Raw genomic sequence first — 15,809 nt, forward strand, 5'->3', positions numbered from 1 at the left:
TGTTTAGATATACATGTACACATGTAAACATCATCATGTACACAGGTGCCGTACACTGTGGTATTTTTGATTTTTTGTTCATTGTGACATGAACAGGCTGACTAACAACCAATATCTTACAGTAACAATTGCCCAGATGCCACTAAACAGTCAGGCTGCTTGTGGACCCACAATTATAACGTGGTACGAATTATTAAACCAGTTGAGTGAAAGGCGTTTACATGGGAATTAAATTGGATTGTAATTGAAATAAATCATATGTGACCAATACTAAAACGATCAAATCAAAACTGGTACTTTGCACTGGCTAATTTTGTCTATAGACCATGTGCAAAGTGACGTCATGGCGACAGCCACCCGCCGGACAACCCAAACATTTAGCCTATAAGTATTGTTGGCAGGAACACTTTTAAACCTTCAAGAGACACGCAGTTCAGAAGAAGAACCGTTTGCTGAAAGTTGGCATCACGTGACCACAACATCCAATATTGTAAACATATGTCACATAGTGTGCGCCTCTCTCCGTAATTCTATTGCTATTTTTGAATGTGAAGGTTTGGAACCCGTCAAACAGTGAGTAAAATCGTAGCCACAAATTGAAACGTACAACAAAATGTTCGTGTTCCCAAACACCACCAATGCCCAACCGCTAATTTCAGACTCGCATGTAATGCCCAGGCCCCCGTAATTACTCTCTTTTCCATATCCACGAACTGCTCAACTACCCAAAGCTCACAGTTTTCATCAATCCCTTTCAATTGCTAGTTTCAATAAAAACATTGGCGCATAGTTGCTGGAATTAAGATTTGGATAGCTTCATTACATTTTGACCTCATTTTTCTTAAAGGCGTTTCCTTTTTCTTTTCTTTTTTAATAAAGTGCCAATGTAGAGATCCGGCACATGATGTACTGAGCTATTTTGCATTTTACAAGTAGTGCTCAGTTAATAAGTCGCTCTTTTCAATGTAGGCCAAGGCCTCTATAAGAGGAATTGAAACAGGGATATTCTTATGAAGCACGCGCGGTATGCGCGCTTTCTTATCGTCAACACTTTAGGCTTAAAGTGTATGATACAGTACCGCTGGCAGTCGTCGGAACTACAGAGGGACATGATGAACGGTCACCACGTTTTTATACTTAAAGACCTTCTCCGAGTTCCCATCCTTCGTGTTTTGGGCAACCAGAAAAGCAGTGGGCTTGAGAGGCGTAAATATCGGCAGATTTTGGATCAAAATGTTATATTTCGACCGTGTGAAAAAAACTCGAAAAACCATTTACAACCAAACTTAGTTTACAGATTTTCAGAAATTCCAACGACGGCCATTTGTTTCCTTGAACTGAAGTTGCAGCAAAACGAGTCCTTTTTGGTGGTTGTTTCTGCAATGAAGTAAAGATGTGAAACTGAAAATGTGTAATCCTCAGTAGCTTTACTTGTAGTGTTTTCACAGACATTTACCGATTGCTGGGTCATTGAGCATACATATCCGTCTGGAGATCACTGAAAGGCAGTAGGTCCGTTTGATTATCGTCATGTCTTACGTTGAAAAAGAACAGTTTTAAGCTCTGGCACGAGCTTCTACATGTCCCTTTGTGGTTAGTTGGTCGGTCGGTCGGTAATTCACCAAACACGAGCCCTCTAAGTTTCCCATAAAAATAAAAAAATTCATTTTTCACAAACCCCAAAATAAATGAAATACTTCACCGACATTCTTTGTAACAATTCGTGAAGTTGTTAATGAAAATTGTGTCAATGGAGGCATGATGTGTGCAGTAATGCTATAGTCACGTGGTACACATCGTAGTATACAGCGTTCGCTCGTTCGCCGGCAAACAGGACGCTGGGCCTACTCTGATGAATTCACCTCTGATTGGATAGATTTTGCATGACCTGTGACCTGCAAGTCAACCCGGCCATGACCCTGCAAGGTTTAAAAACGGCCGTTAAGACTGATTCAATGCTCTTTTATTCCCATTTATAGATGTTTTTTTTTGTTGAAAAACGTAAAAATGTAGGAAAATCTGTAAAACGTATCTGTGTTGTAAATTTGCAATTCCCTTCACTTGCTCAGGCTCCGTTTCGAATTCACGAACGGTCAATGATTGCATTATGCAACGCTCAAAATTTGCCAACATTGTCTGCAATGAAAAAGAAATCACATCCGGTATGGATTGTGTACATTTCTATGAGAACGTTTTCGGATAGCATTTATGCGCATTGGCTTACTGCGGTCTATGTGTAGGCCTATGTTTATTATAGAAGTATAAAAAACGAATGACATGATTGTAAAAACCAATACGGATGCAAGATGGAAAAACGAACAGTCAAGCACAGTATATGAAAAGAAAAAGCAAAGTAAACATAAAGAGCTGAAATACTAATTAGATTGGTTTAAAATATTGCCTTTAAAAGGGTTAAGTGTCTTCGTAAGGATCAAGTAAAATCAAAGTTTCGGATTGTTTTGAACACGTGGCAAAAAGCAAATGAGAGGTTTGGCGAATTGAATGAGAATTAAAGTTGAAAATACTTTAAAACACTGAAATGAATGGGCGTCCCCATGCATGCTATATACAATGACGCATAATAAATTGATATGAATCTCGTCAGTTTTAAGGATCTTATATACAAAGAAAGGTGCAGCTTAGTGAGCTGGAAACAGAATGGCTATGACCCCGTCTAACTTTTTACAAAATGAACAATTATTCATAAATGGTTTCGCCCTTCTTAGGTGTAAATATCAATGGCTTCACCGTTGGGCAAAGTCCTTCAAAACGTTGGTACAATTTTACTCAAGGTAATTGACATTAATGTTAAATAAAAATAAAAATTTGTCTTGTAGGATAGCACTACTGCACATTTATTTTCACCTCCTTTTCGACAATGTTAAATTGTATCGCTCAAACCACATAAAAACGGCCTCCGGTTTTTCATAATTTCCACATTTGTGTTATCAAAACCTACATGTACCAACACTAAAGTGCAAAAATGTAGTCTGCAGAAGTTTTCTGTAAACCTATGGAAAGTAAATAATTGAAGGATTAGTAAATGATGACGTATATATAATGGAAGGACCAGTAAACGAGAACACAGTCGATTATTAACTCATATTGTTATCTTTTTAAAGGCAACCTTTTTTTGTGGTGAAAGAAGAAATTAAAATAAAACCAATTTTGACGTTGTCTTTCCAACGGTCCAAATGCATTATTTTTTTTTTGAAAAAAAAAAACCCCGGAGAACAAACAGTACAAACACTTATTGAACGAGTAGTAAACGAGAACCTAGTCGATTAACTCACAATGTTATCTTTTTAAAGGTCACTTTTTAAAAATATGGTTCCGCCTATTTTGCAGCATCCCCCTTCGTACTAGTGACCTTTTTACGGCGTCTTTTACTACTCTTATCTTCAGTCTTTTCCTCAGGTGGCTCATTGTTTTGGTCAACCTCGACCTCGGGTTTGATGGCTTCTTCGGCTGCGCTCCCCGACCCTCTAGTTTCATCTTTGGTGGTTGCGCCGACTCCCTCACTACTAGTCGGGAGCACTTCCTCCATAGGATCAGCCAACTCAGCCTCGTTCACATTTTCGTATACTGGGTTTTTATGGGCGAGTGCAGGTAATTCGGCTGGATCTTTGTGTGGTTCATCGGCCTTTTCATCGAAACGGATTTTGTATTTACATCTAGCAAAAAGTAAATAAACCAAAGATGTAGTCGAAGAATTTCATCAAGACACAATCTTAGTTACAAGACGTCACAAAAATGGTTTTCTAAACTTGAGGGGGTTTTACACAGTGGCGTAGCCACGGGGGGCGTGGGGTCACCCCCCCCCATGAAACCTTGTCGCCCCCCCCCCAGTCGCCCCACTGAGATTTTGAGTTTCTAAAAATTGATCTACATGACGCCCCCCATGAAATGTTCCAGCCCCCCAGCGCCCCCCACTGACAAATTCCTGGCTACGCCACTGGTTATACACTGCCAAAAAATATTCAATTAATGTTTGCCATTAATTTATCGAAGTGGCGCTTTATGATTGCGATCAAAATCGCTGTAAGTTAACAACGCATTTTAGCACTGTAAATCAGACACAGTTGAATTCATAAAAGATCAAGTAAAATTCAATACTCACATTGGTGAAGTTGGCGGGTCGTTGGAAGATTCGGCAATGCTGTTTTCCTTGCGGTGGTAAAGTTGCCAACTGACATTGACAGATATGAGACACAAAATATGACCCGGTTAAATGCGTGGTGTCATAAAAAGTAGGACTGACAACATGAAGAATTATTTGTTCAGTGGAGTGGCACTGTTTGTTAGGTTTTATATTAAACAGAAAATACAAGCGTCACACAAACACAAGGTAAAACACCAAAATTAAAGACATGCTTTTATAGAAATAACACTTTTCTCGGAAAACCATCAAACATTTATTAAAAGGTCTATTCAAATATTTGATTATAGATATTATTATCTGTCATTTGTTCCTTTTGTTATTGATTATTTGATCAATTAATTAATTGATGTTTGATCAATTGATTGATCAACGAATAAGTTGACTAATTGATTTATTTCAGGGATGGCGAATGGGTTGGAGCTGGGCTGAATTGACTGGATATATTATCAGGACATTGTCCTCCATCTCTAAAAAAAACCACGAGTCAACTAATGTTAATCTTGAGTGTACCCCAACTTTCCCTAAAGAAATAGCATTATATAGCGGCAAAATCATTGGCAATTGGCTGCCTTCCGAGGTTCCTTTTTCTCCCAGCCAAGGCCTATTAAGACTCTGACAACTTTCTCCATACTTACATTCGGTACACGATGGCTGCAATCAGGAAGATCAGCAACAGAGGCAGAAACAATAACAAAGGACAGCCCGCTGTGGTGCAGCGTGGCTGGATGGTCACATTTACGGTGACAGGTGTCTGTGTCGATCCAGTAGCAATCTGTGGCGTTCCAGTAGCAATATGTGGAGTTCTAGTAGCGGTCTGTGGTGTTCCAGTAGCAATCTGTGGTGTTCCAGTAGCAATATGTGGAGTTCTAGTTGCGGTCTGTGGTGTTCCAGTAGCAATATGTGGCGTTCTAGTAGCGGTCTGTTGCGTTCCAATAGTAGTCAGTGGCGCTCCGGTAGTGGTTTCATTCGGAGGGCAAGGTGCGCAATGCGGAATCACCGGGTCTGATATGAAGATACATCGTACACAGAAGTATTTATAATCATTAGTTATATAGGATGGTTCTAGTCGTCGTCCAAGACTGGATTTGGCCTTTATTCCCCTTTATACAGCCGGTCCGTGACAAGCGGTCGCTATCAACACGATGAATCAAGTCCAGTCTTAGCAATATTGGCAGCGCTACCCAGGAGATTCCGAGCAGACCTTACGCGCGCTGTATTCAAGCTAATGCAGGCACGTGGGGGTATGCTCGGAATTTCCCGGGTTGCACTGTCAATATTGCCACGACTGAATTGGATTCATTTAGTTGATAGAGACCCCCATCGCAACGGCAACTTAACCGCGTTTGTCACGGTACTGGCTACAAAATGGGGGGGGGGGGGGGGGGGGGGGGGGGGGGGGGAGGCTGGGGGGGGGGGGGGGAATCCAATCTTAGACCAAGACTAGTTCCCGCCAAACAACTAGTATTGATAATGTATGGACCGGGGGCCAGTCTGCTCGCGGAGACGGATGTGTTTGTAAAACTAAAACCGTGTTTGAAATGGTTGCAGACCCAAAAATATAAAAATATAAAAGTTTGGTTGGAATAAAACGTAAAAACTGAACTTTCCTTAACAGAAAAGAAATTGAATTTGTTAAGAGCACGAGGAACGCAACTATAATCGCTTTGACTACAAATACAGACTTTTTTACTACAAGTTACAGACTCTAGGCCTATATACATAAAAAAGTTACTCAAGTGCAGGCATCGCAAAGATTATTAAGCGAGCACAGATAACCACAAGGAATTTAGGACCATTTTGGTCTGTCCATTAGGCCTATATATCCACATATCACTCTATATTCACACATGCACAGACATGCAACACCAACCCACCAGACACCCAGACAGAGGGTGTCAAAAAGGGTTAAACCTTAGACAGTCAGACTCAGAGCAGAGAGGGGACTGCATAGATTAGTTTCTCTGTTTTACATACATACCACAGGTCCACCCCGGCATGCATTTCGTGAAGTTGAACTTGGTAATATCTGGTAGCTTGGGTGGCAAATCGAGTAATGGTTCAGCAGTAGTAGTTGTGAGGTTGTAGTTTCGGCATGCACAAGAATCCTCACGCACCTCTGGCACCTTAACGCACGAAGTACTTCCAGCCATAACTCTCCTGGTCTTTTCGTCTTCTCCGGGCGTTCCTAGAAGAATGTTGATGGATTCTGAAAAGAGGAGCGTGCGTTGTTTTTTAGACGACACAGATACCGTGGTGTACAGTGGCGTACGCAGGATTTTTTCAAGGGGGGTGTTTCAAAATTGGATGTCGTCATTTATGACGCTAGAAATGAAGATGGTAAATTGTGTTGGCGCCAGAAATAAAAAATAGTATCAGTGGGCTAAACTTTACGCTAAAATAAAAGTCAGGAGTTTGTGTTGGCGCCAGAAATAAAAGAGGGTATATTTGGACGGGTTAAACTCGAAGGGCCGGGAACCCACGACCATCAGTTATCTTTTTGAGCTAAAGCATAGTAAATCGGGAAAAAAATGTTCTGTGTCTTTAGAGTATGATGAACATATGAGTAAAGGGGTCAATGTGGGCAGTCCCCTCCCTCAACAGCATTTAAACCAAAACAAAGAAGAAATTCAAGAAAAAAAGGGACACGGGCTGCGGAAGTGCTAGGATCTGTTCTTGTTATTGGCTAAAATCACTCAGCTTCGTCCCCTGGATCTCATGATTCTCATCCGTTGGGAATCTTCGTGTAAACCGCCCCCACCCCCAAGGCCAAACTTTAGATACATATGCGCTCTGGTCACAGGGGCGGATTCAGACTGCCATTTGCCGGGGGGCCTAGAACTATTGTAATGAAGGGTCCAGGACCTGCGAAGCCCTTACGGCGTGGGGTCCGGGGCCCGCTTAAGGGCCCCGGAAAAAATTTGGATTTTAGATTCTCTGTGGTGCAATCTGAGGCGATTCCTGGCCACTTCCACCTTTTAGAAAACATTTTAAACATCGAAAATTCCATTTAAATTTGTTAATTTTTGTTGTTGTTTATAAAGTTTGTTACGTACTCAAAGTTGAGAACCATGTTCCATCTCCGTATTTTTTCACAATTTTCTATTTTGGAAAGGGACTTATGCCACTTATAGAGCCATTCGCTGCTGAAGGTACAAAATGGTGGGGGCACCGCTAGGGTGAAATTATAGCATAGAGGGAATTTGAATCCCGGGACATACCGTTATTTCGTTTTACCGTTTTGGATTTCCTCAAAAACAAAAACAGTAAACGAATCATCGACCGTTTTGTCGTTTTACAGTGTTATAAAACGACAAGCGGTATTAAGATTAATACGGTTTCTCCGTTTTATAAGTTTAGTAAAATTCATTATAGCATAACGATCAATGATTTTTGTTTTACAGATTACACAAATACAGACTGTTTTTTTATTCCAGTGTCATGGTTAACAGTCCGTGGTGCATTTTGTGGCGGTGGGCAAGGGGGTGGAGGGGGACCATGTTTTACACGAAGAAGTGTTACCTCGGCATAATTAATGCGTGATGTGATTCCTGGCGCGGACCCCGACCCCTTTCTCATGCGATTCAGTCAAGTTGGTGGGGCTTAAAGAATTCCAAGCAAAATGGCGCTGGAAAACTTCAAGGGAGGACATTACTTTTCACAATGGAAACAGGATGGTAATAAGACGTTTGATGAAGTTGCAGACATTTTGAAGGAAACTGGGGTTCAAGTCGACGCGGCTCTTCAATAGCCAATTTGCAAATTTTGTCGTGAGAACGAAATGTAAGGAGCGGGGCCCAGGCAATGACTCGATCCCAAGGACGCATTAATTAACATTCCGGTGCATTGCTTAATTGCCGAACCTAAAATCAAAAAATGGTCGGCAAGACTATTGACCGTTTTGTCATTGTCATGATTTTGTAAAACAACACTCTAAAAATAAAGCAACTAACCGTTTAACGCTTTCTACAATTAAAAACAACAACAAAAAGTATTTTTTGTGTGTGACTTAATACCGTTTGACCGTTTTACAAAACTGTAAAACGAGAAAACGACCAATGGTTCGTTTACTGTTTTTGTTTTGAGGAAATCCAAAACAGTAAAACGAAATAACGGTATGTCCCGGGATTAATTTGGCCGGAGGACCAATGCGAGCGCGGAGCGCGAAGCACTTACGGCGTGGGGTCCGGGGCCCGCTTAAGGGCCCCGGGAAATTTTGGATCGTAGATGCTCTGTGGTGCAATCTGAGGCGTTTCCTGGCCACTTTCCCCTGTTTTTTTTAGCAGAAGTTGTTTAAATTATGAGGGGATATTTTGTTTCATTTGTTTCAAATACATATAGGCCTATATACTCTTGCTCTTATAAAGTGTCTTCTGTATTCAAAGCTTAAAGTTGAGAACATGCACATAATTTGTAATTGTTCCGCGCTCGGTCACATAACTCTCTTTTCCCTCCATATTTTTACATGGCAAAGGGGGGTGTTTAACAGCCAAAACACCCCCCCTGCGTACGCGCCTGGTGGTGTATGCATTACGTTCAACTCACACCTACCTCTGTTTTCGTCCCACCCGCGTTTCCTCCAAGGGACCATAATAATTATATGCGGGATACATAATGCGGCTTGGACAAAGTTGCTTGCTTAATCACAGTTTTGCCTGGTTATTTCATCTGGCACTATGTGCAATCTGCATTTCACATCAAAATGTTGAGATGTAATTTTTGTGGGTTTGGTGAAGTTACCACACAAAATGGTGTTAGAAACAGCCAGTTTTTTTCTGAGCCGCATGCGTATCCCGTAAGTACCCGCACCATTCAGTGGCAGTCCCTAGTTTCACGAGTGCACTCACATGAAAACCGCCGTCAGTCAGGACTTGACATGCAAGCTCGATGCGGAGAATGTACTGTAGCTATAAACACATCTGGAAACACGCAAAACAAAAGTTGAAATTGTCATAGGCATATGGTATTATATACACACTAATAATATACTGCTGTATAGGCGCGGCCCATATTTAGATTGCCGTATGGGCAACAGTTCAAACTAAATGTATTAATTGGCACTTTGTACTGATCATTATCGCCCGTGCTTGATACCATTACGACCCGTTGCAGCCTACCGTCTGATTTCACGACTGATTTGCTTGCTTGTATGTGCTTTGGTCAACTGTCAGCCTGGTTTTATCATTACATTTCGTAAACATGTTTGCACAATACACAATGCAAACCACAGTTCAGGGTGCACATACATAAAATACACTCTACTTATCTGATTATAATGTGCCCTCTGGCCTGGAAGAAAGCCAGTACCAACCGCCCTGCAAACAGGGTGCTGGGAAGGGCTGATGAGCTTCACATAATCTTGTGAAGGAAGTATGCATGGCATTCTGGGTAACTTATCATGACCTATATAAAGGCATATAGCTGCAGCCGTTTAAGACCGCGGTTAACCTCGTCCCCAGTGCTTACTTTCTTTCCAACCTTGCTTGCAAGAGTAAATCCTGGGATGGGAACGCCTTACATATCTTCCTCTGATTGGACAGTGATACTCCAATACACATGTACATGTATATGTTTCATAGTATTGATATTTATTAACAATGCAAACCATCCTTATTTAACAAATGGGTCCCTGTCTCTTTAATATTATTAATAGGATACTAACTCATGAGTATGCACATACGATCTCAATAGTTTAATAACGTCGTCACGTATAATTGGGTCCCTGTAACACTAGTAAAAGAACCTATTAAAAAAATCGACTCACGTACATGTCTGTATGACATAAACTTGCAATGCATGGATTTTCCAATCACATTTTGAAATCTAGTACCAAAGGGACTATGCTGTAAATATGACGAATTATGGATCTTAGTATTACCACCAAACTATTATGTGCGCCCAGAACACATCGCCCACAGGGAGCTTAATTTGCATACGTATCCAAATAATTTTGGATATGCAGACGATCCAAGGAAGTGGTGAAAGCATACTGCTCGACTCACTGGGAACGAGGTTGCAGTAAAGTGCTTGTACATACGGTACACTCTGACATTTGATCTGGGCGGATTGTCCAACTGGAGCCACGATAGTCTATATTGTACTGGAAGATGATAAATTTGTTAAACGGCAACAGTGTCAAAACACCCATCAGGCCTATCTCTGCAGACCTCAGCACTGCTTTTTCCTAACACACATTTTTTCCCTGTCAAAACTACCTACAAAGAATAGAACATAATTATCCCTACATGAATATCATTCACTACATGCTTTAATGTTTCGTTTTACTCGGCCTCCGAGATGATGTTTGCTCCTGAAAGGATCCGAGACCGCGGTCTCCCGCGGCGCCAAAATCGCTCCACGTCCGTCTTCACGTTTTATTGCATTATGATTTTATTGTAATTGTCAAAACTGTACAATCAGCCTTCGACTGTGCCAATTTAACAGACAGATGGGAGCATTTACAGACAGTTGCCATGGTGCACAATTATCATGTGCGTAAGTCGACGGTGGACAGGGGGAACCCCCCCCCCCCCATTTTAAAGCAGGGGACATTGTTTGGTCCCCCCACACTTTTTCTTCCCCGAATAAAAATTGTAGCCTACTTTAATGATTTTATTGCTCAAAATACATGTAGCTGATTACTACAAACTCAAAACTTTAAAAGATGATCTTTTGCCGAAATAGGTTTTAGTGGTCAGAAATTGCCTCAGATTACACCACAGAAATTGCTTTCTATAACTGCATGTCTCCTCAACTATATCCCCCATTTACATTTAACTCCCCACATTTTCATCCCCAACACTACGCCCTACCAAATCTATGATCGGGCAAATCAGCTTGTAAATCAATATAGATGAATATGCCAATCTTTTTTTTCCAACTTACATACAGTCCTAACAGTTTGACAAGACGACAACTTGAAGGTCTGAACATTTAATGACTTAGGCCCACTACGCATCTTTTATATTACTTACACGGAGAGAAAGCGCCCATGCAGTTACCACCTTTCAAACGCACCGGTCCTCAGCTGCTCACAAGTCACGTACAATCATGATTTTCCGCTCATTTTTCGTACCATATTTTGAAACCAGAATAGTTATCACTGGAACTAGAAAAGCACATGGCGACTGTGGAAATGTAACGCGAGCTATTTATAGCCACGGGATTATGTGCACGTATTGATTCCAATTCCATTTGCGTCAGCACTGAAATGAGATGCGTTTTCTCTCGACCTGTAACCTACATGGGTGGAGTTGTATAACCCTTGACCAAAGATTAACTTCAACTCCATACTACAGACGGTTTGTAGATAATGTATCGCTGACGGGGAATAAGTATTTACCGATACAAATTAAGTGTATGCAGGATTCACAGAATGAACACTAGGGGGCTCATCCGCAGTAGTGTTTGATATAATATTCCTTCAGTTTAACTTTATCGCAGTTCATCCGCTTACTCGAGAAATTTTGAGATTGCCAATCGTGAACTCTCAATGCGCATCAGAGGTAGGGTGTTCCATGCTAATTATGTATCCCGCTGATACGCGATGAAAAATGTCTTGCAGGGGTTGTGTGGGTGTCACTAAGATTTATACATCACTGACTTGACACTCTTAAAATACATAAATATTCATTCCTGCCTACACTTATACAAAGTGAGTCAAAAAAAGCGGAGCCCAACCCCCCCAAAAATATATTTCATATTAAAAACAAATATGTAGCACCAAAAATAATAATGAATGGAAAGCCAATCTCATAAGCTACTTTTAGATGGAAAAAATACCGAAATTGCTCAATATGTTCAAAGAATATCACCATTTAACCGCAACGACCGTAAAACCTTTCTCGTCCAAAAAAGTAATTTATTGTGTGTTTTGACTGTTTGGAACAACAAAGAAAATGACACAGAATACTTGTTTCAACAACTGTCACCACCTGAAGTGCACAATATCTTTATTAACAACCCCAGTTAGGCAATAAGACTTTGTTGAATATTTAAACGTTCAAACTGAGATTTTATCGCTGGTGATATTTAAAGACAATTGTGACGACGATTCTTGAAATCGCATTTTTTTTGGACGAGACAGGTTTTAGGGCCATTGTGCTTAAATTACCCTGTACAAAGTCGAATCCAGTATACACCACATGTACATTACATTTATTGACGCAAGGCCGTTTATCAATGGGACGGGGAATTCCCCTGAAAAGACCCGAGGCTTAGACTTTAGTAGACTGGACACCTGACCTCATGTAAGTGAGCAGGTCCCTGTCGGGATGCGGCGGTAGAGGGCGCTATCAACAAGATGAGTACACGGGAATTACTTTGTCACTATTTTATGTAGGCCGACACCGACTGGATTGCGCTTATGACACTACAAACGTGGTGAAATTAGCTTGGGAAATTAGAAAAACAGGTTGTGGGGGGGGGGGGGGGTCTGGACATGCGTTCTGCCTCTAGGGGCGCTGTTATACATGGAGGCATATGTTTAGATATACATGTACACATGTAAACATGATCATGTACACAGGTGCCGTACACTGTGGTATTTTTGATTTTTTGTTCATTGTGACATGAACAGGCTGACTAACAACCAATATCTTACAGTAACAATTGCCCAGATGCCACTAAACAGTCAGGCTGCTTGTGGACCCACAATTATAACGTGGGACGAATTATTAAACCAGTTGAGTGAAAGGCGTTTACATGGGAATTAAATTGGATTGTAATTGAACTAAATCATATGTGACCAATACTAAAACGATCAAATCAAAACTGGTACTTGGCACTGGCTAATTTTGTCTATAGACCATCATGTAAAGTGACGTCATGGCGACAGCCACCCACCGGACAACCCAAACATTTAGCCTATAAGTATCGTTGGCAGGAACACTTTTAAACCTTCAAGAGACACGCAGTTCAGAAGAAGAACCGTTTGCTGAAAGTTGGCATCACGTGACCACAACATCCAATATTGTAAACATATGTCACATAGTGTGCGCCTCTCTCCGTAATTCTACTGCTATTTTTGAATGTGAAGGTTTGGAACCCGTCAAACAGTGAGTAAAATCGTAGCCACAAATTGAAACATACAACAAAATGTTCGTGTTCCCATACATCACCAATGCCCAACCGCTAATTTCAGACTCGCATGTAATGCCCAGGCCCCCGTAATTATTCTCTTTTCCATATCAACTGCTCAACTACCCAAATCTCACAGTTTTCATCAATCCCTTTCAATTGCTAGTTTCAATAAAACCATTCGCGCATAGTTGCTGGAATTAAGATTTAGATAGCTTCATTACATTTTGACAGCATTTTTCTTAAAGGCGTTTCCTTTTTTTTTTAATAAAGTGCCAATGTAGTGATCCGGTGTGGCAGGTAATTCTGTCCCCCCTGGTAAATGTGTCCCCCCGGACAGATCTACCGGGTCGTGACCCGGTAAATCTGTCCGGGGGGGACATTTTTACCTAGGTAAACCTGTCCCCCTCTAGGTAAATCTGTCCCCCTGCACGACGTTAAATGTGTCCCCCCTGGTAAATGTGTCCCCGTGCAACGTCACAAGTCTAGCACCCAGACTGTATATTAGTGAAGTTATTAACTGTTTTTGCGCGGCGCCTTGCTAAATTCGGGAATGGTGCTTACGTCAAAGCACAACTCCCGTTTTGATGACGACTTTGTATGGTGGGCGTGCGCGCGAGTGTACTGCACCGTACCTACGGGCTGCGCCAGGGCGCCGGGCCGCGGTCGGGGACGGGGACAACAGTGCACCAGCAGCAGGCCTGCGGCGCGGTGACCCGTGTCGCGTATAATTTTGCCAATTCTCCTCATTGAAGTCCGCCATGACAGTCACACGCGTATCGGCGGCTAATGCGCGTGCGCGTGCAGCAGAGTCTTTTTTTGGTGGTTGTTTCTGCAATGAAGTAAAGATGTGAAACTGCAAATGTGCAATCCTAAGTAGCTTCACTTTTAGTGTTTTCACAGACATTTACCGCTTGCTGGGTCATTGAGCATACATATCCGTCTGGAGATCACTGAAAGGTAGTGTTTGATTATCGTCATGTCTTACGTTGAAAAAGAACATTTTTAAGCCCTGGCAAGAGCTTCTACATGTCCCTTCGTGATTGGTTGGTCAGTCGGTCGGTCCCCGGAAAATTCACCAAAGACGAGCCCCCTAAATTTCCCATAAAAAAAAAAATCATTTTTCACAAAAAAAACCCAAACCCCAAAATAAATGAAATACTTCACCGACATTCTTTGTAACAATTTGTGAAGTTGTTAATGAAAATTGTGTCAATAGAGGCATGATGTGTGCAGTAATGCTATAGTCACGTGGTATACATCGTAGTATACAGCGTTCGCTCGTTCGCCAGCAAACAGGACGCTGGGCCTACTCTGATGAATTCACCTCTGATTGGATAGATTTTGCATGACCTGTGACCTGCAATTCAACAATGCCATGACCCTGCAAGGTTTAAAAACGGCCGTTAAGACTGATTCAATACTCTTTTATTCCAATTTATGGATTTTTTTTTGTTGAAAAGCGTAAAAATGTAGGAAAATCTGTAAAACGTATCTGTGTTGTAAATTTGCAATTCCCTTCACTTGCTCAGGCTCCGTTCCGAATTCACGAACGGTCATTGATTGCATTATCCAACGCTCAAAATTTGCCAACATTGTCTGCAATGAAAAAGAAATCACATTCGGTATGGATTGTATACATTTCTATGAGAACATTTTTGGATAGAATTTATGCGCATTGGCTTACTGCGGTCTATGTGTAGGCCTATGTTTATTATAAAAGTATAATTAACGAATGACATGATTGTAAAAACCAATACGGATGCAAGATGGAAAAAACGTTTAGTCAAGCACAGTATATAAAAAGAAAAAGCAAAGTATACAAATAATTAATAATATTAAAATATTACCTTTAAAGGGGTTATGTGTCTTCGTAAGGATAAAGTAAAATCAAAGTTTCGGATTGTTTTGAACACGTGACAAAAAGCAAATGAGAGGTTTGGCGAATTGAATGAGAATTAAAGTGAAAAATACTTTAAAACACTGAAATGAATGGACGTCCCCATGCATGCTATATACAATGACGCAAAATAAATTGACATGAATCTCGTCAGTTTTAAGGATCTTATATACAAAGAAAGGTGCAGCTTAGTGAGCCGGAAACAGAATGGCTATGACCTCGTCTAACTTTCTACAAAATGAACAATTATTCATCAATGGTTTCGTCCTTCTTATGTGTAAATATCAATGGCGTCACCGTTGGGCAAAGTCCTTCAAAACGTTGGTACGATTTTACTCGAGCTAAGCGACATTAATGTTAAATTAAAATAAAACTTTGTCTTGTAGGATAGCACTACTGCACATTTATTTTCACCTCCTTTTCGACAATGTTAAATTGTATCGCTCAAACCACATAAAAACGGCCTCCGGTTTTTTCATAATTTCCACATTTGTGTTATCAAAACCTACATGTACCAACACTAAAGTGCAAAAATGTAGTCTGCAGAAGTTTTCTGTAAACCTATGGAAAGTAAATAATTGAAGGATTAGTAAATGATGATGTATATATAATGGAAGGACCAGTAAACGAGAACACAGTCGATTATTAACTCATATTTTTATCTTTTTAAGG

At 40.9% G+C, this 15,809-nt stretch overlaps 1 protein-coding gene and 1 long non-coding RNA gene across 2 annotated transcripts; both read right to left on the minus strand.

Annotated features, from left to right (window-relative positions):
- On the minus strand, nucleotides 1-15,801 carry LOC119744561. Its single transcript, XR_005273575.1, has 2 exons — nucleotides 15,088-15,801; nucleotides 1-2,401 (listed from the first exon to the last, which is right to left on the minus strand). It is a non-coding gene; the product is annotated as an uncharacterized LOC119744561 (long non-coding RNA).
- On the minus strand, nucleotides 2,179-9,292 carry LOC119744557. The gene is made up of 6 exons (XM_038220532.1): nucleotides 9,277-9,292; nucleotides 9,007-9,078; nucleotides 6,141-6,368; nucleotides 4,798-5,164; nucleotides 4,121-4,189; nucleotides 2,179-3,674 (listed from the first exon to the last, which is right to left on the minus strand). Exons 3-6 carry the CDS (start codon nucleotides 6,310-6,312, stop codon nucleotides 3,338-3,340), a joined length of 945 nt encoding a protein of 314 aa, XP_038076460.1. The 5' UTR covers nucleotides 6,313-6,368; nucleotides 9,007-9,078; nucleotides 9,277-9,292; the 3' UTR covers nucleotides 2,179-3,337.
- Nucleotides 15,802-15,809: the final 8 nt, after the last annotated feature.

This window comes from Patiria miniata, unplaced genomic scaffold (genome assembly GCF_015706575.1).
Source record: "Patiria miniata isolate m_02_andy unplaced genomic scaffold, ASM1570657v1 HiC_scaffold_7, whole genome shotgun sequence".
Lineage (NCBI taxonomy): Eukaryota > Metazoa > Echinodermata > Asteroidea > Valvatida > Asterinidae > Patiria > Patiria miniata.